This window comes from Phasianus colchicus, chromosome 16, assembly GCF_987193195.1.
Source record: "Phasianus colchicus chromosome 16, bPhaCol1.hap1.1, whole genome shotgun sequence".
In the NCBI taxonomy this organism is placed as follows: domain Eukaryota; kingdom Metazoa; phylum Chordata; class Aves; order Galliformes; family Phasianidae; genus Phasianus; species Phasianus colchicus.
Genome location: NC_143451.1, coordinates 1,685,768 through 1,713,710, shown reverse-complemented (window position 1 = coordinate 1,713,710; position 27,943 = coordinate 1,685,768). Strand labels below are relative to the sequence as shown.

Genomic DNA, 27,943 nt, shown 5'->3' with positions numbered 1-27,943 from the left:
GTACTTCAGCCCAAGGCATTAAAGTTAATTATAACAGATGTTTCTTTAAAGGGGATGCAGTACTCAAAAGTCTGATCGTAATGGGACTGGATCCACTGGAAAAAATATTAATGCGAGAATAAACCTAAACAGTATTCCAGTATTCCAAAGTGCAACCACCCATCCATCCAAGTACCTCAGCTAAACTGGGGTGAACTCATCTTGGCAATATTTCCCCTTCACAGAGGTGGGAAGCAAATTTTACAGACAGCATCAATTAGGCAAACTGGTCATTTACTCACATGCTTGTTCAAGGGCTCCTCTGGATTTTTAAAGGAATCAACTGAGAAAATGACCTAAAAAGTAATCACTTAATTTCAAAGGGCTCAATAATGTAAATGACATTTAGGCAGGAGGAGTGGCAATGATAAAATACAAGGTATAGCAGGTATCTGACGGAAGGCTCTACGTTCATGGCATGTGTTGGCAGTGGCAAGCTGCTCCCTTATCATGATATAGACTATAGCAGTAGTGCCTATGGCAAGGTGGACATGAGTGTGCAGTGAGTCACAGCTTGTCTGCAGGTGCATCAAGTTGAAAAAGGTGGAAGAGCTGCAGGATCCTTCTAGGCAGTCCCTGCTGTGTCAGCCCTCCCCTGATGCTAGGGCAGCGAAGGCAACACCAAACTGTCAAGAATAAACTGAAGCTGAGGAAAGTCTGTGCAGAACTTTGTAGGGAGTACTAGAAACGCTGCCATTCAATGACGAAACCAGGGAAGGGAAAGTATGAGAAGCAGGAAACAGCCTCCAAAACCTCTTCCAAACACAAATTTAGTTTTTCATGATACCACAGCACCATCTGTTGGAAATGCCTTAAAATTGGCTAGCCTGCACTTTGTATTCTCAGCTGATGATGCTACACACACAAATTGTTTCATGCTTGTATGCATGAGCAGGCAGTCTGGAAATGCCTCAAGTCGCTTCAGTAGTTGCTAACCAAAACCTCAGTTATCTGTAAGCTGCTGGCCTGCAGGAGGTGAGCTGCTGAATGTGCATTTCCCTAAGCAAGGTCTTCAAGCCCCACCAAATCCACTATGAGTCAACAATTGGGTGGCCCCTTCTGCTTCTGAACCCAGAGTCTGTAGATACAGAGACACAGGGTTGTAATTAGCCCAGTCTTCAGCACTGAGCTGCGAAGCTGGGCACAGAGGTCACCATGCCCTGAGCCATGCTGGGAGCTGCACAGGCAGCACAACTCACTGGAAATTGCACAGTCGACACTGAAATATTTGCTCTGGGACCCAAATTTAGCCCTCTCATACCCCTTTGGTTGATCTCAGTACTAGTGGTTACATCTGAAAAGGCTGAGATATGAAATACACATGAAATACATGTGCAATGTGGTTATCCTCAGGGGAAGTCTCTAGCTTCTTGTTTGCAGTACAGAAGCACAGGCCAAGTGGTACAAAGCTCCTTTCCTCTCCCTGCCTCCCAGCAGGCACAGAGATGTTAAACCAGTGACATCTGAGCAATACCTGTGGAAGAAGGCAGGTTATAATGGTGAAAGCTTTGTTGTATGTTGAGCAGAGTCCACTGGACTGAGAGTCTGCTGCCTGTCCATACAGTTCTGAACTTCTTTTTTGTTGAGAAAAGCCTTTCTCAATGCCATGTGTCATCTCCTGGGATATAAGAGCTGTAGATCCTACCACAGGAGATGAAATCCCACAGCCAGAGCACATGGTTCGCTGAGCACTTCTGTGCACATCCTCTCTGCAGTGCACACACTGCATCACTAAGCAAGCACCTGTCCTCCTTCCCTTCCAACCACTGCAGCAGCAGAACCAGCTGTGCTGTGTGTCCTTGCAGCTCGCTGAAAATGCTTCTGTTTAAAATGTAACGAAAGAAACAGCTTTTCAAATATTGCATCTCTTTAACTGGGATGTTTCATGGCCTCATTCCTCTCTTGTGCTTGCAAGGGAATTAATATTCACTTGCCTATGGCTGTGCAGTGCAGGGACTGCAGCAGCAGGGTTCCTGCTTTGCTTACTGAAAAGCAGCAGCACCTGGGGGTCAGTGGGCAGGAAAGCAGAATGCCAGAGCAGCCCATGAGGAACCTACTGACCCTTCTGCTCCATTCCCATCACCTGCAGTGACACAGGCTCTACTACTGCAAATAAATTCCTTCTGTGCATTCATTTACTGCCTTCTTTTTCAGTATTATTATTTTATGTAATTGGTCGTGTCAAAAGAGCCCTTACATAACCACAGTCTCCCCAGGCACATGTCTTGAAACACATGCATGCCTCCTCTCCCTGTCAGTTGCAATATTTTGCACATGGATGGACTCAACTCTTCTCCAGGAAATACTAAAAATAAAGAAAGCACACTGTCAAGTATCAGGGACTCACAGAGCTTGGCATAATAGATTTTCATGTCTCCCATGGACAGTACCTGTATATTACAACACAGAGACATGGAGACAACATATGTCACTAGAAAAATACAGACTCTCTTTACTTATAGTTACCTTCTCTGCAGTCAGGGCAACATCTCTTAAGGAAAAAAGCTTTTATTTTTTCCTTTGTAAATGCACCAATCTGTGCACAAGCCATCCATACAGATCAAGGACTTGTGCACAGGCTAGAAATACTTTAAACAAAGCAATTTTAATCATCTAAGTGATTTCATTGATTTTCCTGGCGTACTCATGTAGCTAAATGAATCGAAACATTTGCATGACTGCTGCCCAAAATTTTACTGGCTAAAAGCATTGGCACAGTAATTTCCTGTGAGATCAGATCTATCGTTGGCACAGAGAACTGTATTGACTTGTTCACTGCTCCGCTTGCACAGATCATTTGCAAGGGGCAAAGTGTCACTGACAAACAAAGAAAGCTGGAGCCTGTTTGGCAATGGGAAAGCCAAGGAGCACTTTGGCACAGGCTCCAGGGAAAGCAAGATCATGGCCTAGATAACCAAGGTCGTGGTTTATCTGCAAAGCTAAGAGATATTCCACCTAGTCACTGCAACCTTACTTCACTCTGAGCGATACCTTGCAGTTTCTTTTTCTCTTCACCTCCTTACCTTGCCATGACTTCCCATGCAACCTGGGTGGGTGTCTCTTCTCACCCCTTCCATCAGAACCTGCTGATCAACAAAAGCTATGTGCTGGGATCTGACCACATCTGTTACGCTGATGGTGGGTGAAAGCTTTCATATATATTTCTGAATGTATGCTGAAGGCAATCAGTTGTTTCCTCTCTTTTAAGCCACCATTTCATTTTATGATGCTCGTTACAACAGCCTTTTAATGTCCATGAACACTGCCGGAGCGTTGCCCAGCCTGAAAGTCTTCTTAATTTACGAGATGTTAAAATCTTGGAGATGTGAGGCACTGTTGAGCTCAGTCCAGCTAATAATGGTCTTTTGGGATGGAACTTGTTTTACTTTTCTCTTAGGCAATGTCACAGATTGCACTGTGGCTAATGACAGTAAGCATGGAGTCACCAGAAAGAGGCTAGTCAGCTTCTGGTCATTTACTTACATGAATGGTTTTCCAGTTTAGCAGTTGAGCTGGCACTGAAGGTCATTGTGCATTGGCATAACAAACACAGGCTCACAGGGGCGGCCCATGGAGAAGAGTGACAGAGATGTGAGGAGATGGCAGCTTTCTCCCCTGAGTGGGACTGGGATTGGCTAAGCCTGAAGAAGCGCCATTCTGAGCAGAGATATTTTGCTTGATATTTGGTAAAAAATATTTAATTGAGGTTAAATTTTGCACGCTAGAAAAGTCACCACACTTGGCGAAACTGTTGCATTGCTGGTGGAACAGCTTGGCTCCCTGTGGATGGTGATGGACAGCCCTGCTGCAGCCCCACTGCAGGCCTTTGGGGAGGGGAGTGGTTGACAGCTGCAGCCAGAAATCTCCTCGATGAAGTTTCCTGGCCAAAATGACAGGGAAACGTGGGTCTGCATCCAGCTGTGCCTGTTGTGGGAGCTGAAGACAAGTGGTGCAGCTCCTGGCACCTGCCTTCCCCCTGCTCAGAAACATGTACAAGTTTTTTCTATACCTGCTGAAATTCATGCCAACGGTTTTTCAGTCATGCTGTACCTTACTTCTGTCCCGTGTCAAATTTGAGACCAGAAGAGAATTTTTGAACTGCTATAGGCCCCACCCAAACCCATCCTGAGTTCCATGGACATCTAGTTTGGCTGTAAGGGTAGGACTGAATATACCCAGTGCCTGGGCCTGTTCTGACAACAGGTTGGTGAATGCACATATGTTTCTGGCAGGCCCTGAAAGGTCTGCTGCTTGCCTCCCCATGTAAATGCAAACTGACCTTGGGATTCTTCATGGATGGGAATACTGAAGAATGCATTTGCCAAGTCTGGGACACAATGGTAGGTTTTTATGTCCCTATTCCATCCCTGTGTCCATCAGCCGGCAATATTGGGTACGACTGCATGAACAAGAAGCATAACCTCATTTAATTCTCCGTAACCCACTGTCATTCTCCATGTGCCACCTGACTTCCCTACTGGCCATATTATATGGGCTATGTGCAAGTCTTATGATCCCAGCGTTTTCTAGTTCCTGCACCATTCTAGAGATTTCCTCTTGCCCCCTGGGAGTCTATACTGTTTAGTAATAGTAATCTGGCACAGATTTGGCAAGTGAATAGGCTCAAGTTTTGCATGGCCTCTTAATATCACCTGTACCACCCAGATACTAATATATCTTTCTCTCAGTCTGCACTCTCCTAAGGTCGTCTGGCGGGTCAGACCCCATCTATGCCCAGTATGTACTCTGGGACTGGGGCAATAGACACATTATTATATTCCCCGTGTGGGAGACACCCAGCCCCCAACTTCAACTGTCTGGGTTACAGGGATGGTCTTTCCCCCAAACACCACCAATCGTGACCCTATCTCCATGGAATTTGGTTGGATCGCCATAAGCAATCGATGTTCCTGCACCCACAGTTTGGTTTTCCCCTCTGCTGGCAGGTCAAGACACACTCCAACCTTTTGCAGATTATACCTTTAACTTTCCGACCCTTAGTCAAACCTTCAGCATCAGTTAACTGCTCTCCTACCTCTGCCCACTTACACCAGAATGCAATCACTGCTGATTTTTACCAGTCTGCTTTAAGACTCATTGCACAGTTTCCAAAAGTGTCCCCTCAGAATAAAAAAGAAAAGGACAGGGCTGAAAAGGAATAGGGTTGGTTTTAATTGTTGTTTGTTGTTGCTTGTTTTAAAATATACAATCAGACTACGGTGTTACACTGTCAATGATCTCAGACAGTTCCTGAAGGAGCTCATCCACATCCTTCTCATTTTCCATGTCAATTTCTCCTTCCAATTCATCTCCTATGATTTCCAGCATTAATTTCTCGATGTCATCATCCTCTGAGACGAGGGCTTTCCCCGCCTCTGTGCAGCTCAGCTGCTGCGCCTGATCTGCTTCTTGTGAGGCATTCCTCACAGAGTCTGCCTGGCTTCCCGCAAGCAGTTCCAGACTGGGGAGATCAAGGAAGAGAACAATCAGTACCTGACATTTCTAACTGGAGATAGGCTTTCAGCAAACCAGCTCTGAGATCTGTGGTTAACCCCTCCTGCACCTCACACTCACAAAGGGATGGCGATTCAGTTAACCTGAGGCTGCCTTTGGAGTGCAAGATACCAGCAGGCACATTTTCATAGTGGGAATTGATGTGTACAGATAGAGCAGTTTGAGTCTAGCCAACAGGGGCCAGGTTTTGTATCAGAACCACATTGCCAGCCTCATTACTTTGACTGTAAATATGTCAAGAAGTCATCCTCTGCATAAACCTGTTTACTGACTGAGTGACTTTTCCCCAAGACATACTCAGCAGAGATTCTGAGTAGGCAATTTAAATTATTGCAGATGACCTCTTTCTTGTTGCATTATGCCATGGCTCATCTCAAACACCCCATTTGTCCCCTGATGTGAAAGAACTTATGTCTAATGTAAAAATGGCACTGATGAAGAACAAGTTGTGGTCATCACCTGCTTGGAGGTGTTTCGACTGCAGGGATGGTCATCAGGCTGTCCCCAGGCAGGGCTGGAACGATGGTCTAGGAAGAAACAAGACAGCGTGCATCTTTCACACCACAGAGCAATCTCAGAATTGTAGAATCACAGAGTTTTACATAATCATTGCTCTGCATCTAATTAAAATAGAAAGCTTCCACAAGTAGCCTGTGAGACATCTGCTGCCTTCAAAGGAAACAGAAGACCTGGAGAACATTTGAAATTTCTACTGTTTCTTCAAGAGCAATGTAAACCTTCCGTATGCACTACTGCTTTTGCTGCTATTCTCACCACTGGTAGTTTTCTAGCTGGGGACTCATCGGTGTCCTCAGCAGCAGATGGTAGCATCTCTGCTGCTTTCCGTTTCTGTCCCTGCTTTTTGGGGAAGGTGGCTTTCCAATCAATGGGCCTCACGTACACCTTGCGTCCATCTGAAGTAAAAGGAAGAGATTGCTGATATGGTCTTGCTGTGCCTCAAGAGAAATCCACATTCTCTTATCATTCCCACAACCCACAACAAAGTTAAATACATTTGACCAGCGGAATTACATTGCCATGTCCAGGATTCTCAGCAATGTTTTCCACAGTCATCTCTGTCTACCAACAACACATCCAAAGGAACAAAGAAACCCAAGAGCTGCACTCAGTAATAGTACAGGGCAAGGAAAACTCTGACACAGAACAATGCTAAGTGACAGCATTACTGTGCTGAGGCACTGTAACAAGCTCCTTGTGCTCACTCTTTACTCTTTTATTGCAAGGCAATTCCTTTGCTTTGGCCTTCTCCTCAGATCGCTTGCGTTATCTTGCAGCCGGGCCATGGGAGGAAGTTGGGATGTCAACTGCAGAGAACAGTCCAGGAAAGAACAATCAGAAAACCTAAGTAGCAAAACAGTGCATCAAACCCAGATGCCTGTTCAGTATCTGTACCTCTTTCTGGTGCCTTCTCAACCTCTGTCTGGTTCTCCAGACTTTCTGCAAGGCCGCTGTTCAGAGGAAGGCCACTTGTGTCAGCTTCTGGCAGAAAGAAGACAAGAAATAATTGAAGAGCATCTCTTTGGAGGAAGGTTTCAGCACAGTCAGCCACAAACTTCCAATTTTCAAGCATGGTTTGTTACATTTGCCTTTCCCCTGCTCAAATGTTGTGCCATTTCTGCAGTCAATACAGACCTGCAGTGCATTTACCTCTCTCCAGAAAAAAAACACCACTATTCTGAGAGCCAAAACACAAACTAATATTTCACTTATGACAACTCTTCCCTGCACTCCTGAATGAATAGTTACTTGACATCCTGCACCTGCTCAGAAGTCATATTCGTAATTAAGTCTTCCATGCTTCATGGCGTCAGGAACTCACCGTTGCTTGGTGGAATGGTCGGTGCGTTCCCACCGCGTTTCTTGAAGTGAAGAAAAGGGCAGTGGGCTTTCAGACAGCCTCCCGGCTGATTCTCCCAATAGCAGGGAATCTCACTGCGCTTCTTCTGAAGAGAGAAAGAAAGGAAGGGTCATGGAAACAGGCAGACGAGGTTTGCAAAGAGATGCAGTGCTCCAGGTCGTGCCAGAGAGAAGTGGAGAGCAAACACTCACATCAATTTTCATGTGTCTGAACCTGCAGTCGCTGCTGGAACAGCAACCCTCCATCCACAGTCTGCAGACTTGTTCACTCCCCAGCGCCGCTTCACAGTGGCGGAAGGGACAGCTGTCTCCCTGCAAGCAAAAGGAAACCACACAGGAAAATAAGAGTACAGCCTGAAACATGTCCGTGCTGTTAGCCCAGGTTGTTAGCAGCGGGCGCACAATCCCACTGCTTAGGAAGGTAACGCATCACCAGTAGGTCTCCCCCTGCTCCATCCCTTTCTCTTAAAAGTGAGGAAAAGGAAGAAATCCAGGCAAAAGAAACCCAACCATACCTTAAAGCAGACAGAGTAGAAATAGAAGTAGCAGTCGACTCCTTTCTGAGGCATGGAGAACTTCTTAGAGCAAGTTCCTCTCCAAAGGAATTCCCTGCTCTTGGAAAGAGCCGGCTGCACTCTTGGACTGCTTGGATCCCCAAGGTTGCCTTTCAGACCTGAACCCTAAGGAAAGAGTCAGCAAGGGAAGAATAATGAGGAATAAGCATTTTCCCAGCTTTCTTCTTTTATGCTGTGTAGACTCTCGAGGATTCTTGGAAGTAGCTGGTTGCAAGAACTGTGCCAACTCTAGATCCAACTTGTGTCTAACTGCCACGACTTCTCCCAGCAAGTACTGTCCTCCATCTCATCACAGAATCACAGAATCACCAAGGTTGGAAAAGACCTTCAAGATCATCCAGTCCAACCATCCACCAATCGCCAATAGTACTCACTAAACCATGTTCCTCAACACAAAATCCAAACATTCCTTGAACACCTCCAGGGTTGGTGACTCCATCACCTCCCTTAGCAGCCCATTCTAGTGCTTGACCACTCTTTCAGAAAAGCAGTATTTCCTAATGTCCAGCCTAAATCTCCCCTGGCGCAGCTTGAAGCCATTCCCTCTAGTTCTATCACTAGTTACATGAGAGAAGAGGCTGATCCCCAGCTCACTACAACCTCCCTTCAGGTAGTTATAGAGAGCAATAAGGTCTCCCTTGAGCCTCCTCTTCTCCAGACTGAACAATCCCAGCTCCTGCAGCCACTCCTCATAAGGCCTGTGCTCCAGACCCCTCACCAGTTTTGGCACTCTTCTTTGAACCCGCTCCAGGGCCTCAGTGTCTTTCTTGCAGTGAGGGGCCCAAACCTGGACACAGTACTTGAGGTGCGGCCTCACCAGAGCTGAGTACAGGGGAACAATCACTTCCCTGTTCCTGCTGACAACACCATTCCTAATGCAAGCCAAGATGCCATTGGCCTTCTTGGCTGCCCAGGCACACTGCTGGCTCATGTTCAGCTGAGCATCAGTCAGTACCCCCAGGTCCATTTCCTCTACACAGTCTTCCAGCCACTCTGCCCCAAGCCTGTAGCGTTGCCTGGGGTTGTTGTGGCCAATGTGCAGGACCCGGCATTTGGTCTTGTTGAACCTCATCCCATTGGCTTCAGCCCAGCTATCCAGCCTGTCCAGATCCCTCTGTAGGGCCCTGCTACCCCCAGGCAGATCCACACTTCCAGCCAACTTGGTGTCAATCGCAAACTTACTGAGGGTGTACTCAATGTCCTCATCCAGGTCATCAATAAAGATCTTGAAGAGGACAGGCCCCAGCACTGACCCCTGGGAACACCACTTGTGACAGGTCGCCAGCTGCATTTAGCTCCATTCATGACCACTCTCTGGGCCCAGCCTTCCAGCCAGTTTCTTATCCAGCCAAGAGCATACCCGTCCAAGCCACAGGCTGCCAGCTTCTGCAGGAGAATGCTGTGTCAAAGGTTTTGCTGAAGTCTAGGTAGACTACATCAACAGCCTTTCCCTCGTCCACCAGATGGGTCACTAGATTATAGAAGAAGATCAGGTTGGTCAAACAGGACCTGCCCTTCATGAACCCATGCTGGCTAGGCCTGATCCCCCGGTTGTCCCGCACTTGCCGTGTGATCTCCCTCAAGACAATCTGCTCCATAACCTTCCCTAGCACCAAGGTCAGCCTAACAGGCCTGTAGTTCCTTGGATCCTCCTTACAATCCTTCTTATAGATGGGAGTCACACTGGCAAGCCTCCAGTCTTCTGGGACCTCACCAGTCAACAAAGAGTGCTGATGGATAACAGCGAGCGGTTCGGCTATCACCTCCGCCAGGTCCCTCAGCACTCCCAGGTGAATCCCATCCGGTCCCATGGACTTGTGACAGTCCAGCTGGAGTAGTTGGTCTCTGACTGCGTCCTCCCGGATCGTGGGCAGTTCCGTCTGCACTCCAGTCCAGACTACCAGGTCAGAAGGCGGAGTACCCTGAGGATAACTGGTGTAACCTTTAAAGACAGACGTTAAGAAGGCGTTCCGAACCTCTGCCTTTTCCTTATCCTCTGCGCTCACATTCCCAGCCTCATCCACTAAAGAATGGAGATTCTCCTTACCGCTGATGTATTTGTAAAAGGATTTCTTGATCTTTTTTTACCCCAGTGGCCAGGTTGAGTTCAAGCTGGGCTTTTGCCTTTCTGATTTTCTCTCTACACATCTTAACAACTTCTCTGTACTCTGAGTCGCCCGTCCCTTCTTCCACAGGAGGTAGATTCTCTTTTCTCTGTACTCTTCCTGAGTCGCCCGTCCCTTCTTCCACAGGAGGTAGATTCTCTTTTTCTCCTGGAGCCTCAAGAATCACTCCCTGTTCATCCATGCTGGTCTTCTTCCCCGCTGGCTCATTTTGCGGCTCAGGAGGACAGCCAGCTCCTGCGCCTTTAATACTTCCTTCTTGAAGAGGTGACCGGCCATCTTGGACCCCTTTAATCTCTAAGACTAAAACCCAGGGATTCCCCCTACTAGCTTTCTGAATAATTCCAAGTCCAACCTCTGGAAGTCCAAGGCAGCAGTTTTGCTGTTCCCTCTCTTGGCTCCATCAAGAATCGAGAACAATTAAACAGTGGCAGACTCATGCCACTGTCTCACTTGGATGTGTCTGCAGTCTTGGAAGCTTGACTACCCTACATTCTGTTACAAATGGACCTTGAGCTTGTTTGGAGGTTCTAGCAGGGGAGTGCAGCTACTGTATACACTTGACCGATGAATGGTACTGTCTCTATCGTGGTAGGTCATCCTCTTCGACCGACTGTGCAGCTTCAGGAGGGACACACATGGAGCAGTGAGGAAGGGGACCCACCTAGCCAGCCAGATCAGCTGAATCAACCAATCAAAGGCGATCAATGGGGTGACAGATGTCGCAGCCAGATCGCCCTCACATCATCCTTGCGCAGCAGCCATGCTAATCTTCTCTGCATCATTCCAATTTTAGTATATGTGTTGCTGAAGCGATCACCTTGCAGCAAACATTTTGTGTTCCTGACATGAAAAAGACTCCCTTCATCTTCCCCTCTTGCTGCAGCTGCAATGGAGGCACTGGTACGACTCACATTTTTGACAAAGCTACAGTTCTGGCTTACTCAGGCACAGCTGCAGTCCTTCTCCCTTCCAGCTAACACACCAGCCCAATGGCTGAGCAACTCCATCAGCGAGAGCGGGCAGCACCTGTCAGCCACCACCACTATCACTGCCAGCCGGGACGAGAGCTGACGCAGCGTGTCCACACTCCTGCGCAGCGCTCACGGCTGTGGCACTCACTGGTGGCAGCCACGGCCCCAAGAACAGCGCTTGTGATGTCATAGTGCTTGTGATGTCACAGTGCTTGTGATGTCACTTTGTTTGTGATGTCACAGTGCTTGTAATGTCACCATGCTTGTGATGTCACAGTGCTTGTGAAGTCATTGTGCTTGTGAAGTCACTGTGTTTGTGATGTCACAGTGCTCGTGATGTCACCAGACAGTCCACGTCCCCAGCTGAAGACCTGGCTCTCCACCATGACTTCAGTGGGGTTTTGTAAAAAATATGTTGGATACGGTCCAGCCAGCGATCTGTAGGTCAATAAAGCACAAACTGCACTGCATGAAGTCTGTGCTCTTCTTCGTCATGTCTGAAATGAAGGCTGGGGCCCTGCAGCAATTTTGCAGGGCTGTAGTGGCAATGCTCAGTCACAGCTTGAAGCAGTGATTGAGCACCTGGTGGGAAGGCAGGGCCAACCCAGGGCAGCTCAGGCGCATGCAAACCCTTCCGAGACCTCATTGAAGGGTTGGCACGGGAGGCAAGGGTGTCTGACTGGAGATCCCTGCTACCTGAGGCCTTACAAAGCTCAGCAGCTTTTTTCCTTTCTTTCTGTGCCCACAACTGTTGCACTTGGGCAAATCCTCACTTGCTGCAGCCGAGGATTTTGCCACCTTGTTATTATGCTGCACTTTCCATAGCACTGTAGCATTACATTTGACAATTTGTCATCCTCACCGAAATGTGTACCGGAATCTCACAAAGAATCAATTTCCCCTGGAAACAGCCATTTGGAAGGGCCTCGTTTGTGCTGGGAACTCCTCCCCAGCCTAGCTTTTCTGCTGAGACTCCTTCCAGCAATCACGCAGCACCAAACCTAGTTCACCTCTTTGTCCAGGTCAGTCTGGGCTGTGCCCAGGTCACACACACGCCACAGCAGTGCTTCTAATGGGCTCTCCAAGGATGATCCCTTCCAAGGAACGCTCAGAGCTCAGTCTCTTCATGCAGCACACTCACCAGAGCACCAGCTCTGCTGACCAGCTGAGGGTCAAAACCTCCCCCCCAGCAATGATTGTGACCTCAGCAAAGATCTGCATCGCTTCTGCACTTTCATTATAAACAAAGGAAGTGGACGCCTCCCAGATCCAAATTCTAAGAGACTGATACAAGGGTCACCCAAGTTATTTGGGGTTATTTGAAGTAAGATAACAGGGAAGTTAAGGTGACTTTTGTGCAGCCATCTCGGGTCACCCTCTCGCTCAGGCACCACATGATTGCACCCGGGGGACGTTGCCTCTGGGTTGCCTCCAGCTGGGAGGCCTGAAGGATTTGATTTTCCAAACAATCGGCAAGCATTTGGATGAGCCAGCCCTCTGGTTTTTACAAGGACAGACACGTCCTACTTGGGAAGCCAGCTCAGCGAAGGCAGAATAGCTCTGGTCTGGCCGCAGCACTCCATTGCCAGGCGCCGCTCAAACACCTGGGCTGCATTTCCTCCTGGGCTCCCACGCATGCTCTGACTCTCCTGCAGGTTTCTGCAGGTTTTGTGGCTTCCTGCTGGGGAGCTCCTCACGTTCTTCTGCAACTGTCCCCCGACATCATTACTTCCGCCTCTGGTACCACACCAGGAGATGCCTCAGAGTTCATTAGCCTGGACTTCCTGCCTCCCATCAGCAGCTGCTCCTACACCGACCTTCATTCATAGCGGCCACTTCCAGCATGAGCTGCCCTGCAAGGCAGAGAAAGGAAACGTGGGATTAGCACAAACATGGAAGCCCAAGGCTGTGTTACCACCACCTATTGCAGTCTTGGGAAGTCAGCTGCAACTACAGCCTTTGTCTGAATTAAAACAGGCACCTTAAATTAAGTGGCCTCTGAACTGAATAATTGCCACAATCAGAAATAGATTCTGAAATCGCTTGCTGGAGTTCAAATTTGAGTTCTTGTGCTTTTTGAAAAATACGGACTTGGAATTGAAGGATACAAGAAAAATGGTATCTTCTTCACTGTAGGCAGTAAGGGTTAGAAGTTGGACTCTAACAAGAGAAGGTTTTCCTTCTCCTTATAAGGCACAAAGTGATGGGATGATTTCCCATGCCTGCAGAAAGCCTGATCTGCTCTGCCACAGGCAGCTGAGTGAAACAAAAGCTGTGCTGCCCATTCAGAAACACGTGGGGCACGGGCATGGAGTGGTTACACACCAACACGTGGGAGGTAAACATTCCTTGGGCACTTTTCCCATCGTAAGAGAAGTCCCTTTTCTCTGTCATGCCATGTCCCTACCTGCTCCGCAGGGCTGTATGACAGTCAGCACAGGAACGATGCAAACGTTCTTTCGTCATCACAGTGGTTTTCAACAGATCCAAATCATGAGACTTCAGTTTGCTGTGTGGGCTCCTGGGTGACACCGCCATTTCCAAGCCATTGCTTCCTAGGGGCAAATAAAGGAAAACACTGAATGAAATTTCATGCAGAGACTGCACATCTTACCAATCTTTTACACAAATCAGAATGACAAAACAGGAGATACGTGCAGCTGCATCAACACCCCAGCTGATGAAGGAATGGAGAGACAAATATCAAACTTCAGAACATCATTCTAACACAATGAGGGAAGCTTTTTTTACAATATTTAAAAAAAAAACAAAACAAAACACCCTCGGTCCCTTTTTGGGTGCCAGCATCCCACCCAGAATTCTGTGTCCCCCTTGGAATGTTGGATTCTCTCCCTGTGTTCCTGAGTTCTTGGGGCACTCAATGGGACCCATGTCCCACCCACCACCCTTCTGAAGACCATCTGATTGCTTTACTCAGTACTCCCCCTCTTCCCTTGTTCATCCCAAGGGCTACTCACCAGCACCTGTCCAGGCTCCAGCTTCTTCACCGTGTGGAAGACATGGACTTCGGTACCAATGACACTACCAGGGCTGTCCTGGATGAGGACACAGAAGAATCTGGGGATCTTGTTTCTGAAGCAGTGTTCAGCCAAAAGGTAGAGGCAGAAGCTTGAGAAATCATGCTGGAGGTGGTCAAAGGTGCAGGCATGGCCCACACCCAGGGGCCTGCTAAGGCAGGTGGCATTGGAGAGGAATTGTTTGGGGATGAGGTTGAGGTTGGGGACAAGGTTTGGGATGGTGGCACACAGCTCCTGTGAGTGTTTGGATGAGCAGAACGGGGCTGGGGGAAGAGAAGGGGCAGTGGTTAGATTAGTGATCCTTCTGGAAGGGTTCCGCAGCTCTCCAACCATCCTCCATTTCTCCTTCCCTCCTTCTTCATCCATTTCTCCATCCCTTCAACCCTCTTCACCCACTTCTCCATCTCTTCATCCATTCATTTATTTCTTCCTCCTTCCCTCACTCACTACTTCAACCATTTTTCAATCCCTTTCTCCATTCATCACCCTTCTCCAGCCTCTTTCCTTATTTCCATTTCTCCCTATCCCCATCCACTTTCTCATCCTAACCCTATTTCCAGACACCACAACTGTGCTCCCCATCCTATCCCCAACCCTGTGTTATCCTGTCCTGTCAGCGGTTTATGGGCTGGTTCATCCCATTCCCCACCCAACCCCATCTCCAGACCCCAGAACTGTGCACCCAATCCCATTTCCATCCTCCCCCTATTCTCAAGATGGACACAGATCCCACAGAGCTGTTCCTGCAGCTCCTTCGCTGCGGTCACTGTCACAGCACTGTCACCGCTGAAGGCCACGTGCACCCCCAGAAGCAGCATCATCCTTTGCTGTCCCCCCTCTGCTCCATGTGCACTCAGCCCCCTAACATCAGCAGGGGCAGGGGGACAGAGCACCCAACCTCCTGGAGAGGTGACATCAGCGGGACAGTGCAGTGGGGACACTTCCTTGGTCTTGGAAATGAGGCGGAGTGGACACGGGACAAGGAAATCTCAGGATCCCTGAGTTCACAACTCAAATACGGGGTCATGGGGTTGTAGATGGGATAGGGAGATCCCAGACACCCCTGTTATGGGAACTGAGGTCTGGAAATACAATGGGGGTATCCCAGACAGCTAGTTCCACCACTAAGCTGTAGGGACTGGGGCTGAAAATGGGATGGGATGATCTCAGACATCTGGTCTACCACCAACTTGGAGTTCTAGAATTTGGGACGCCCCACACCCTGGGTCCCCTGGAACACCCCGCTCTGCTCACACACCTCAGTGCCCATCTCCTTCCCCTTGTCATTTTCTCCTTTCCTCAGACCAGAGCAACTTCGTAGCCACTGAAGCACAGGGTAATCAAAGGACACAGCTGGTCCCGTGCCTTATCAGCCTCTCACTGTGACATTGAGGAAGGGCTTCTGGGTACCAGAGGTGCTCACCAGTGTTTAGGTGCATGGTCATCCCAACGTGTGCCCTTCCCATCAAATGCTGAGTAATGCCAGTGCCTCAGGACATGGCAAATGAGCAGAAGGTGGTAGGCACACATCACAGTGAGTGGATGGCATTCTAAATGTGGCCTCACCAGGGCAGAACAGAGGGGAAGGATCCCCTCCATCACCCTGCTAAGTCTGAGACATGGCTGTTATGCAGGGGGACTTATATTTTGTCATCAGCTTTCTAAGTTTTTAGATGGTCTTCACTGTTCTCTTTAGTATAAGTAAAACCATTCTGTGTGTTAGGTATTTTTTATTATTATCTTTGCCAGTACAGTAAAGGTTTGACTTAAAAGAAATAACCAATCTCAAGGAGAGGTGATCTTTCACAGGTAACTTGCTTACTTCTTGGCTCCTTGTCTCAGTGATCTTTGTCTTCCTCTGTTATGCTGGAGAAAAGTGAGATCTAAGCAGCAGCAGATGGCTATGATACAAGGTGCAGTCAGAATGTGGACTGTTGTACGGCCATGGCTTCCGGCTATTCTCACCTCCTGTTGTTTTCCCATGATGATGGTTTATGGCATATGTTAGTCATGTGGGATTTCAGGGACTGAACTTGACGATAAAGTAATGTCTCCTTATTCTGCTATTCTACATGTCCTTTGCCTTTCTTGTTTCTGTTTTCATTATTGTCATATTTCCTCCAACTTGTACCCTGCGCTATCAAATGCAAATACTGCTGAGTCCATGCAATTTCCCCACTGACTGGAGAAAGGGGAAGCATAGCCCCCATCATCAAGAAGGGAAAACAAACAAAATGATCTAAGGAACTACAGTTAGTCTCACCTTTGTGCCTGGCAAGATCATGGAGCAGGTCCTCCTGGAGGCCCCACTGAGGGGCATGAAAAATAAAGAAGTGATTGGTTGTAACCAATGTGGCTTTGTCAAGAACAAATTGTGCCTGACAAACTTGTTGATCTTTTAATGACAGAGTTACAGCATCAGTACATAGAGGAAGAGCAACTGACATCATCTACTTGGACCTGGGCAAATCATTTGGCACTGTTCTGCATGACAGTCTGGTCACCAAAGTGAAGACAAATGGATGTAATGGAGGGACCACTGGCTGGATATGGCACTGGCTGGATGGTTGCACTTAGAGCGTTGTGGTCAATGACTCAATGCCCAAGAGAAGATCGGTGATGAGTGGTGTTCCTCAAGGACCTGTGGTATTTAACATCTCCATAGGCAATATGAATAGTGGGACTGAGTGCACATTCAGCAAGTTCACAGATGACACCAGGCTGAGTGGTGCAGTTGACATGCTAGAGGGAAAGGATGCTATCCAGAGCAATCTAGACAGGCCTGAAAGGTGTGCCCATGTCAACATCATGAAGTTCAACAAGGCCAAGTGCAAGGTCCTGCATTTGGGTTGGAGTAACCTCAAGCAGATACATGTTGGGCAAAGAATGGCTTGAGAGCAGCCCTGGGGAGAACTCGGGAGTGCTAGCGGACAAAATACTCTACATGAGCCAGCAACATGCGCTTGCAGCCCAGAAGGCCAAACATATTCTGGTCTGCATCAAAAGTGTGACCAGCAGGGAGAGGGAAGCGATTCTGTCCCTTTGTTCTGCTCTTGTGAGACACCACCTGAAGTACTGCATCCAGTTCTGCAGCCCCCAGCACAAGAAGGACATGGAGCTGTTGGAGCAGGTCCAGAGGAGAGCACAGAGATGATCAGAGGATGGAGCACCTCCACTATGAGGAAAGGCTGAGAGAGCTGGGGTTTTTCAACCTGGAAAAGAGAAGGCTCTGGGGGGACCTTATAGCAGCCCTCTAGGACATGAAGGGGCCTACAGGAAAGCTGGGAAGGGACTTTTATAATGACAGGTAGCAACAAGAAAAGGGGAAATGGTTTTAAACTGGAAGAGGGTAGCTTTAGACTAGATATCAGGAAGAAATTCTTTACTGTGAGGGCGGTGAGACACTGGCACAGGTTGCGCAGCGAGGCTGTGGATGCCCCCTGCCTGGAAGCCTCGAGGCCAGGCTGGATGGGGCTGGGAGCAACCTGGGCTATGGGAGGTGTCCCTGCTACAGCAGGGGGTTGGGATGAGATGGTCTTAAAGGCCCCTTCCAACCCAAACTGTTCTATGATCTCTTTGTACAAACATACAAAAAGGGAATTACATCAGACTTTTAATATAAACACACTTCTAATGCCTGTGTCACACTTGTGGTCAGCTACAGAAATCAAGTATAAATCTTCAGAACCATCCATTAGAAGTCTCAGTAGAAGTCAGATGGCTGATTTCAGGGCAGGTACGCAGCTCCTCAGTGCAGAAAGCATCACAGGCTCCTCCTGCTGAAGGGAGTATTACTCAGTAAGCCTTAAACCAGTAACTCAGTGATCAAACCGCATGGCTTGGGGAAGGCCAAAAGAGTCAACTTTAGCCAAAATCTGAGAAACTGCATCCATGAAAAAAAATAGCCAGATTAAGATTTTGCTTTCATATATCCAAAAATAAAGTATTTACACTGAATTTCAGTGTCCTGCTTTTAACCTGAGGAAAAATTCACTTCTTAAGCATTTTAAAAAGGAACTGACTTTTTAATTTTACGTTAAAATATCTGACTCGCACCTATTTTTCCATGCATTTTAGAACACAACCTTTTAGCAAGCAAAGCAGCCATCTCCTGTTGCCAGTCACCAGCTTTCCCCTTTTGCCACTCAAATCCCACTTGCTTACTCAACACCACTCTCAAATTTTGCTGTCGGATCTTTAAACCTGTGCTTGGGTATTTTATTTTAATATCTCTACTTCCCACCTTCCTCTCCTTCTCTTGTAATCAATACCATTAGATCAAAGCACTGCTGTGAAATCAAAAGCTGGCTGTTTCAGAACCCTTCTCAGCAATTTCTGTCAGCTCCCTGAATTCTGGGAAAGTAAAGCTAGGTCAACTCAACAGCACAGCTTGTTACACAAAGCTACCATCTCCAAGGATAAACAAGCTATTTACATGCTTTTTCCCCCTCTTACAGTCTCATGCTGTCCAGCCAAACACAACACTATAAGGAATAAAACAAAGCCATGCTTCATCCTGCTGGCTGAAGACCTTTATCTTCCAACAGCGACAAACAACAGGCAAATGAAAATAACACACACACACCCGTAACAAAACAGTGGTTAAACACAGATTCTGTTGTTTTGTTTTTGTTATGTGTTTTTTTCTCCCTACTCAGGAACACAAATCCAATTGCCAAAGTAGGGAAGTACAAACATGTCTGTGCACAGCTGTATGCAGCACCTGGACCTACATTTGCAGTGCAAGCCCAGCTGGTGGCCTCTTGTTCAAGATTAGAAATGGAACAGTTCAATTTACTAAAACAGGAAGTTTCAAAGTATTTGAAGTGCCATGACACAGGGGGCCTGCTAGTTAAATGCAATGCTACTTGCTTAAATACCTGCAAAATCAAGCAATCTTACAGTCACTTAATGATCCTGATCTACCAGTTTGTGGCAGCCCAGCTTGTGCTCTCCCATAGAGATCGGGGTCCTACATTACAGCTGCAATCAACACGAGCTTGGCATACTGTAGCAATTGGACAGATCAATACAATGGGAAAAATGTTACAACAAAGGTGTGATGACAAAAGGATGAGCACAACAGAGAGGTGCTATAAAGGAAAGGAAGAAAATTGCTCACCCATACCAGAAGATTCCAGGTTTACAGCAGAAAGCTTCAACAAAAAGGGATCAGCAGGAACAGATCTTTTTCCAGTGGCAGTCAGCCCTTAAATGAGGTCTAAGAGAAGTGCAGCCAGGCTCCACCCCTTCTGGTCACACAGCTGAATTGCCTCCACCTGTGCTGCCAGGGCTGACCAGGTCGTTTCCCCAGGTCTCAGTCAGTGGTTCAGGCTGTGACCCAACAGTTCCCACGCACATACACAGGCCAACAAACACCTCAGGTCTGAGGATTCTACAGCAACATTTTGCATGTACACATCTAATGTAAGCCTGAAACTTTCTGCATTTGGATATCATTCTTTAAAGTCACAATGTTTGTGAAACAGAACTAGTATCTGTAAACTAGCTTTTAATTTTCTTCTTATTAAGTTTCTTCATTTTCCATCAGTATGATGAAAAGGGCTTTTTATTCCTCCTGCTGCAATATAAAACTCAGAGGAGACCAGAAACCAGACAAATGCAGCCCTCTGTGGCCAGGACTGTCAGAAACATCAGATGATGTTCTCCAAACTCCCTCTGAACACCAACCAGATTTGCAGCCTGATCCTGAACTTTAACAAAATAAAATTCCTCTGTACCAAGGAGCACTTGGGAAAGTCACCAAATGGCCAAGGGGAGGGGAGGGGAGGAAAGAAAGAGGCCATTTTCTCACAGCTGTATTTCATAGGTAGCTTTTCAAATCATAATTTGAAAAACAACCACACTGGTCTGGCTGTGTCTCATATGCCTGAGAGTGACTTTCAGAAGATGTCATCTCGTTGCAGAGAGCCGCCTGCAAGCAGTGCTCCTGGGCACAGGAATGGTGTTCCTCTATATGTCACCCTGAAATAATGCAACAGCTCAGCCCACAGCACAGCAGAACCACCAGTACACACAGAGACAGTGCTCCCAGCAGGGGAGCTCCCAGGCACCACAGGGTGGGAGCTGAGCTGCAGGTAGGAGAGCTGGGTCCCCCGAGCACCTCCCGCAACAATTTTCCACAGAGCCCCTTGGTGCTGGACCAGCATGGGGACCACACGTTTCCCACTCCCTCTGCTGAGTGCTGGGCAGATACTTAAAGAGGAAAGGCATCATGCTCTTCACTTCTGCTGTTTCATTATGGCAAACCAGTATCAGGACCTGCCACATTCAGGCGGAGCAGAGGATGGACCATGACACATACCTGGGTTGCAGGACAAGAACTCTTGGGCCACTGCTTGTGAGTTGGGACTGTTGTCCCTGTGAAGAGATCCTATCAAAGGAACGCCTCTGGTCTACAACTGTGTCTGAGAATGTGACAGCAATGACATCCTGCATCAAAAAAAAGGTGGGTGGAAGGACTTGTCCAGAGTTTTGAATCAGATACACTAAAGTTCTCCCTTGTGGTGTGCTCCATTGGAAAGAAAAAAAAAAAAAAAAAAAAAAAAGACAACCAAAAAAACCCCTCTGGACTCTCAAACACACAGGTTTTATTAAACAAAAAAAAAAAAAAAAAAAAAAAACCCTCTGGATTCTCAAACACACAGGCTTATCTCCACCCTTCCCCCCCCCAAAATAAATAAATAAATAAATAAATAAATAAAACAACCCACCCACTAATTAATCAAGAAATGGACCTTTTCAAGCAAACTCAAAGTCAAACTACCAGTGACTGAATGCACAGCCCTTTGCAGAACCTATTTCAAGACTTGGCTGCCAGTCAGGGATGTTCTGAGCTGCAGCCAGTTGTGCCTTTCCATGTAGCACCCTGGGCAGCCCTGAGCCCAGCTGCCTCCTCCCCACTCCTCCTGGCAGTTTCTTGATCTCTGTGCCCAAGCTGTTCCTGCTGCTGGGCTGTGCTCCCTGTTTGCTCCCTGCCTGTCTCTCATATCTTCCCTCTGAATGGAGAGCACACTTGATCCAGTTTCTGCCTTAAAGAATATAAACAGATGTAGAGAGAGAAAAAACAGAAAAATAAAGGATACTGTTCATCACAAAGGGCATCTCTTTCACTGCACTGCAGTCCAGTCTTACTTGTGGCATGAGATGGGGGTGACTTCTAACACAGGGGCACAGCTATTTGCCCAGCAGGTGCAGCACCTCCTCCCAAGCTGCGCAGCCCAGCTTGTGTGGCTGGCTCCTCACCAGCGCGGAACAGAGCTCCTAAGGCCATCTCCAAAGGGACTGTTCTGTACCACACAGATGCTGCTGTAACAGAGCTCCTCTCATCTTTCCCAACAACCTCAGCCAAAAATGCTTTGCCTCTACCACACCAAGTCCCAGCCACAGCTGTGTGCAGAAATCAGCTCCAAGAGGTGAGCAGAAGTTTCTCATCATGATGCAAAAATGTGAGACCGTGGGAGGGAGCCCTGCTACCTGCAGACCTGAGTTTTTGAAGGGAGGGACAGGAGCATGACCTGCCCTTCTCACTGTCATGGCCAGAAAAATTGGAGTTCAGATAAACTTCAGGTGATGAAATCTATAACACAACAGAAGGAGTTTCTATCTGACCTTCAGCTCTCCTTGTTGAGATACATCATTGTGTTTTCACAGCTTGAGCAGTCTCAGTTTACTGGATTTGAGACATGTAATGTTTTTGCCCAAACTCCATTTCCTTCCCTCCAAAGCAGTAAGATCTGCTGATGACTCAGCCTTCAATAAAACACACAGCAAGGACCATTAAAATGATGCGCAATGCAGGGATAGAACTCCTAGAATATATTTTGGGGCTCCAGTCCTCATTGCCCTTTATTTACCCTCGAAACCAACATGAAATTGGGTGCAAAGTAAATCTACCAGAAAACTGAGCGCTTCTAAAGGAAACTTGTCTCCAGCAATGGGGGAATATCTGCATGTGATGAGCTGTGATGGATGGGGTGAGGAGGCTGCAGGGAATGCACCCCGCAGCCCAACAGACACTGCTCCCAAATCACCTCCTGCCCAAACACAGATATCACCAGCTTCAAGGAAATCAGTTCCTGAGAAGCGTGGGTGGATCACAGAGAAGGAAGCCGGGGGGATTTCTTTAGCTTTGCATTCAGAAATTTCAAAAAGAGAGCATTTCAGGCAAAGGCTGATATTCTCAATGAAATGGAAAGGCTGTGGCTCTTCCCTGCCAGTGTTAGGGAGCTGCCTCCAGGGTCTGCTCAGCTGCGATCCAGAGGTTTCCTGCATCTTGATGCTGAATGAATGGCTTTCAAGAGTTTTACACTTTTATAGCAGAGCATGAGCAGTGGGGTGGAGAAGTAACCAAGAGGGAAGTAAATAGCATTCTCCTTCCTGTAGCATTATCTTTTCCCCCTCCAGCAGAGGGGGAAACTGAGACTCAGCATCCTCTATTAATCCACCAGATCAAAGCCTCTCCTGAAATGCATTTAAAATCAGATTCTAAATTGCTCAAAATGACCATTTTCACTGAATTCAGTGAAGTTTCAGACGTTAACCTCTGTATTTATTTATTTTTAACCTGCTGCTTTTGTAAGAGACACACCCAGGCACCCCAAGACATCTGACGACTGAAGGCTGTTCGTGCCCAAGCACAGGAATGAAGTGAAGGGAAATAATGCTCTCATTTCACAAAAATGGGCTGTAACAAGAAATACATACGTGGCCTGTCTGAGCTTATGCAGTACCAGGGGTTTTCTCCAGACATGGTCAACGAGAAACTTCAAAGAAATTTCCTTTTTTAAAGCTGTGCACTAAAAAGCATATGACAAAAAAGATCCAGAAAAAAAGAATCTCCTCTTTAAAATTTCAGTGCAACACAAAGCAGTGAGCTTGAGGGTTGGCTTAGATGTGCTTTCAGGCAGCAACACACCTGTGTCACACCAAGTGAGCTGAGGATAGTTGCCATGAAATGTATTTGTGGCACAAGCTTCCCTTTCCTGGCAGTAACCCCGTGGAATACCAGCGATACATCTCGATTATACAAAAGAAAAAACACCAATTTTAGAAAGCAATACAGAGGGATGCTCTGTTGCGATACATAGTAGAGAAGCAGTTTTGCAGTTCAGCACCTGTTGTCCAGCTTGGCAACTCATTTCTGTGCCTTCAGCAGAAAAAAATCCCAGCTGCAGAGCACTGCTGGGGCAGTACATGAACCTGCTCCCTGGGCTGGGCAGGAGCAGAACCACATCCCAGTCCCATTCCTAGCCATGAGGTCAGACTCTCCTTTATACAGGCTGAGGTTCGGCCCAAAGATTGGCAGAACAGGAGCTCCCAGTGCCAAGAGAGATGAGAGGGCTAGGGATGGGCTAAAAGAGCTTTCCAGAGCAATTATTCCCCTTCCCTACAGAGCCACAGAGTCACTCTGCTGTAAAGGCTCTTTATGATTCCCATCCAGCTCTGGCAATACGATCTGATCCTTTCCTAATATTGTGCTGCTTCCATGGACTAACAAAAATCCACAGACAGAACAGCTGTGTGGCTTTGGGTTTTTTGTCTTCGTCTTGATTATGGGACATGGCTTATTTTCTAACCATTGGTTACTCTCATTATATTTCCTGGGATTCGAGACACACTCCATTCTGACAAGTTCTCACAGACTCATAGAACCACAGTTTCCTTTGCAACAAAACTCCAGGAAATCTGGATGTTTCATAAGAGAGGAAGACTTATCAGTTTTCAGTCTAGCTCCATTCACAGAATTACTGCTGGACCATCTCAGCGTGTAATTTCTAAAGGCAGAGCTGCATCCTTCTCTTGTCAGACTGTCACAGAGCTGCTTAGAGCTGCTGCTGGGCAATGGGGGACAGACTTAGAAACAGAAGAGCCTGGGCAGCTCAGAGAGGGACTGCTGTTCCCCCTTCTGTCAGGATGTAAATGTTATCTATGTGTGCTTATACGTACAGACAGTCCACAACAGGGGGCAATATTTCTCACGTAGCACACCAATAAGAAGGAAGGCCAGCAGAGCTCCTGAGTGCAGGTTCCTGATCTCTCCAGAAAAGATATGACAAAGGAAGACGTTTTTGGTGCTGTGGATGAGGCATTTAAGAAGATTCTTAGCTGCATTTGTTTAAAAAAGAAAAAAGAAAAAGAAAAACCCAATATCATCATTACATCTCGGGATAGGTGCAAGCTGAGCATATATAAATAAAAGCACTTAGAAATGCAGCCCATTTGAAACATAAGCATATTCAAGCTGACACAGTCACACCAGCTGATACCTTTAACATTTCAAGGAGAGCAGAGAACCTGAATGCACATTTTAGGTGACTGCAACATTTTCTTTGCAGCAGCCATAGACAAAGCTCGTGTTTGGAGCACAAACTCCTCTGCATACATTCATGTATTTACAAGACAGCCACTGGTGATGGCCAAGACAACCTTTGTGCTGAAAGCTAAGAAAACATTTCCTTAGCCCACAAAGACACCACACACATTAAATGGCTGCACCTTGCTTATCATCCAAAGGAATAAAGCAGTTGTTTGACTAGCTCGACCAGAACCATGGTGAGTGATATAAGAGAAAAACAAGAGCCTGTTCTCTACTCCACGACCATTTTGTTTTATTCCTTTATGTGCAGCAGCACAGACACCTCCCTGCAGCCACCACGCTGTCTGCACCATGGCAGTGCACTGAGGCCCCATGGACACAGCGCTGCTCCATGCACAGCAATCTGGCCCTCCTGCACTCAGATGATCTCAGAAAAGAGCTCTAAGCTGCTGAGCAGAAATGCTCAGTGTTAGCAAGGATCTCCAGCAAACGCAGTTTCAAGGCAATAAATTCTCAAGCCGGAAACAAAAAGCCATAAACCCTTTGTCTGATCAGATCTAATTTAACAGAACTGGTGCTTTGCCGGAGCAAAAGTCAAGAATAGACTTTTAAAAGTTGAGTGGTTTGACCAGCATGAGAAGTGTCTGTTCTGCTGGAGCCTCATCGTGTACTGCACACAGATGCATCTGAAAGTCTATGGCAGCTTTTCCTTGTGAAATGAGGACTTGAAGGTGTACAAACCCAACCCATGTGCCCAGTAAGACAGAACATCTTGATCTGAATGTGTATCAGTCAAATGCTGCCAACTGCACGAGATCTTAGTTTGTGCTTCTCTGCAGCATTTATTCATTACTCATGTGATATATAAGTGTGTTGAGAAAACAAGTTGACTGTATTGTAAATCTTGCCTGCATAGTTGCTCTCTTGTCCTGGCTGTAAGTGAGCACTCACCACCTCCCCTTACAGCACACCTTAAGACAGGCAATGATGTGTGCAGTGCTAAAAATGTGCTCCTACCTTCAAAACTGGTATAATTTGGCTGTGTACTTTGGTGTGGTCACCAACATCATGGCCTTTTGCCACCTCTACCCATCCTGAGAGCACTTTTCTTTTGTGCCATGAATGTAAATTCTACCAGATTACTTTTCTCCCTAACGTTTTGGAAATTCTTCCTACCCCATGTGTCCACGTCCTTCCCATCATCCTCCTCTTGCTTCGTGGTGATTTCAAGATTCTTTCCTTCTTTCCCCTTTTCCTCTTCTCCTCTCCACCCACATTTGGCACTCAGCCCCACCAAGCAGTCCTGTGCACCGTGAGGAGCAACGTGTGACACTCGCAGCAGTCGTAGAGAAACTGTCTCACAGCAGCCACACAAATCTCACCATCTCCTTGATGCTGCCAACCAATGAGAGCTCCAGGATTTGTATCCTGCCCTGAGAAAAAGCAGGCCAAGTATTAGGCAAACTAATCACACTGCAGGGATTTGTGTAATGACAAACACCTCTCTGCCCATGGGTCACAAACGGTGTGAAACAGTCACACAGCACCAGCTGGGGCAAATCCATCCAGCATCTCCTTCTCTTCAGCCATGTAGATTACCAGGGCATTCCACACCCAGAAGAGGCCCCACAGCAGCTCATCTGGTGATGGAACCACTTGGAGTCTCCTTTGGTGCTGCTGGAAAGGTGCTGTGTCCAGCTGAGCCACGTGCAGGAGGACCAGTGCACAGCACAGCCCTGTGTCTATCAGAGCCTCAATGTGCTCCTGCTGTGCAAACGTCAGCAACACGGGCTTACTGATCACTGTCATCTCCTGTTCCTACTGCTGATCTCTTAGTGAAATACTGTGTTTAAACTGCACTTACACAAGCACAGGTCTGTGCTGGTAGCAGCCACAGAAGCACTCTATTGAGGTTCTGCATAACCTGCAAGACAACAGTGTTGGAGAAATGCTGTTTGACAGCTTCTTCTCACTCCTGCAGAAAGCACAGCACCTTCCTGGCTGTCTGATGGTGAAGGAGAGAACAGAGGGCAGAAATTGCCTTTACGTCACTGAGACACAGCAGTAGTTCTGAAATGAGGGCGGCAAGCTGTGGTTTGGCCTTTGTTGGTGGTGAGTGGCCATCCACACAGGGCTGGAATGTGCTTTCTCTGCTGTCAAGTGCTGCTGAAAGCACTGCTGCAGCAGAGGGAATCTGGACATGCAGCATCGCACAGGCTCTCTTTGTACATCCTGTCATAAGCTGGAAGACAAATACGGAAAACAAGTTAAAAATTAGGAAATTTTTGTTGTGCAGGAGTTGGGAAAGCACATCAGTGCAGGAGCTCTGCCCAGCACCTACCCCAGCTCCCAGGGCAGGGGGTGCTGAGGGCGCTGCTGAGTGGGTGCCCGACTGGCAGAGGGGCTTTTCCCCTTCATAAAAGCACATCTTCAGAGCACATCTTCCAAGTTATCTTCCAGAAGGAAGTAAAGCACAGGGAGCTGTAGTTTAGTCGAGCTGCAACACAAAGTCCTCTTACAAGTTCCTTGAGAATTCCGTGTTCTGTTCTTTGCATTTTCAGGGCAGCCAATATAACAAAATGTTTCCCCAGGACAGGAATCGGGCTCACTTGCTAACGCTCCGCCGGTGACAGCTTGGGGTACCACGCTCCCTGCTCTGCCCGCAGAAGGCGGACGGGGGAGGCCGCTTTCTCCAGGCGCCAGCAGCGCTGGGAGAGGAGCACGGAAAGGAACAATGACAACATTTGCATTTGCGGAAAAACTGCGCTCATTGCTCCATTGTGAGCGGGCCGAAGCCTCCATCACATGAGTCCTTGTGATCCATCATCCTCCGGCGGCCCACCTCTCCGTGCCGGGCCGTCCCCGCGTCTCACCGACGGAAGCGGGGCGAGGGGTGCTGCCTCAGGGACGGCCAGCGCCTCGACTCCAGAATCGGAACTTGGGGGAGGAGGAGGAGAAGCGTGGAACTGTTCCGCTGCTGCTTTCCTGTCCCACCGCGGGGCTGCCGGACCGCCGGGCCCTCTCCCGGGCTCTGTGCAGGAGCGAACGCAGCACGGAGCGCTCCGGCCGTTCCTCTGCCGAACGCGGAGCTCCGCCCGAGAGCCGGGCGCGGGTGCTCGAGGCGGACCCGGGGAACGTCCCCGGCCTAGCGCGGATCTCAGAACCGCGCCGAAGCCCCGCGGCCGCCGGAGGTTTTCCACCCGCACCGCTCGGAGCACGCGGGGCCGCCGCACGCCCGTGCCCCGCACTCACATCACCGCACGGCAGCGCAGAGTCGCGGCCGCGGTACGGTGCCCGTGGAGGTGTATACGTGCCGCGCTGCACACCGAGCTCCGTACGCGGCTGTGTCTGTGTGCGTGCGTGTGTGTGTGTAGGCGCACGACGGCCGTCTGCATAACCTCCGCTGGACGCAGCTCAGCTGGGACACCCCTGCGCCGTGCGGCCGCGCCGGGGCGGGGCGGTG

The 27,943-nt window shown here is 48.0% G+C and overlaps 1 protein-coding gene, 1 long non-coding RNA gene and 1 other non-coding gene across 3 annotated transcripts; all 3 read right to left on the bottom strand.

The window, feature by feature from the left end:
- Positions 1 to 4,808: 4,808 nt before the first annotated feature.
- Positions 4,809 to 7,794, bottom strand: LOC116241328 (uncharacterized). Its single transcript, XM_090151774.1, has 6 exons — positions 7,624 to 7,794; positions 7,394 to 7,517; positions 6,967 to 7,053; positions 6,328 to 6,467; positions 6,013 to 6,080; positions 4,809 to 5,500 (listed from the first exon to the last, which is right to left on the bottom strand). Exons 1-6 carry the CDS (start codon positions 7,792 to 7,794, stop codon positions 5,254 to 5,256), a joined length of 837 nt encoding a protein of 278 aa, XP_090007900.1. The 3' UTR covers positions 4,809 to 5,253.
- A 253-nt stretch (positions 7,795 to 8,047) lies between these two features.
- LOC149915704 (uncharacterized) lies at positions 8,048 to 27,937 on the bottom strand. Its single transcript, XR_016471648.1, has 5 exons — positions 25,657 to 27,937; positions 14,082 to 14,404; positions 13,511 to 13,658; positions 10,794 to 12,956; positions 8,048 to 8,111 (listed from the first exon to the last, which is right to left on the bottom strand). It is a non-coding gene; the product is annotated as an uncharacterized LOC149915704 (long non-coding RNA).
- LOC116236703 (U6 spliceosomal RNA) lies at positions 10,845 to 10,949 on the bottom strand. Its single transcript, XR_004168604.2, has one exon. It is a non-coding gene; the product is annotated as a U6 spliceosomal RNA (small nuclear RNA).
- Positions 27,938 to 27,943: the final 6 nt, after the last annotated feature.

What these genes read in the sequence shown, in the direction of transcription:
- LOC116241328 (XM_090151774.1), bottom strand. Translation starts at nt 7,794, where the DNA reads ATGTTTCAGGCTGTACTCTTATTTTCCTGTGTGGTTTCCTTTTGCTTG. An exon ending in GACCATTCCACCAAGCAACG is followed by an intron (nt 7,054 to 7,393) that starts GTGAGTTCCTGA and finishes TCTTTCTGCCAG; the next exon opens with AAGCTGACACAAGTGGCCTT. An exon ending in TGAGAAGGCACCAGAAAGAG is followed by an intron (nt 6,468 to 6,966) that starts GTACAGATACTG and finishes CTTTTACTTCAG; the next exon opens with ATGGACGCAAGGTGTACGTG.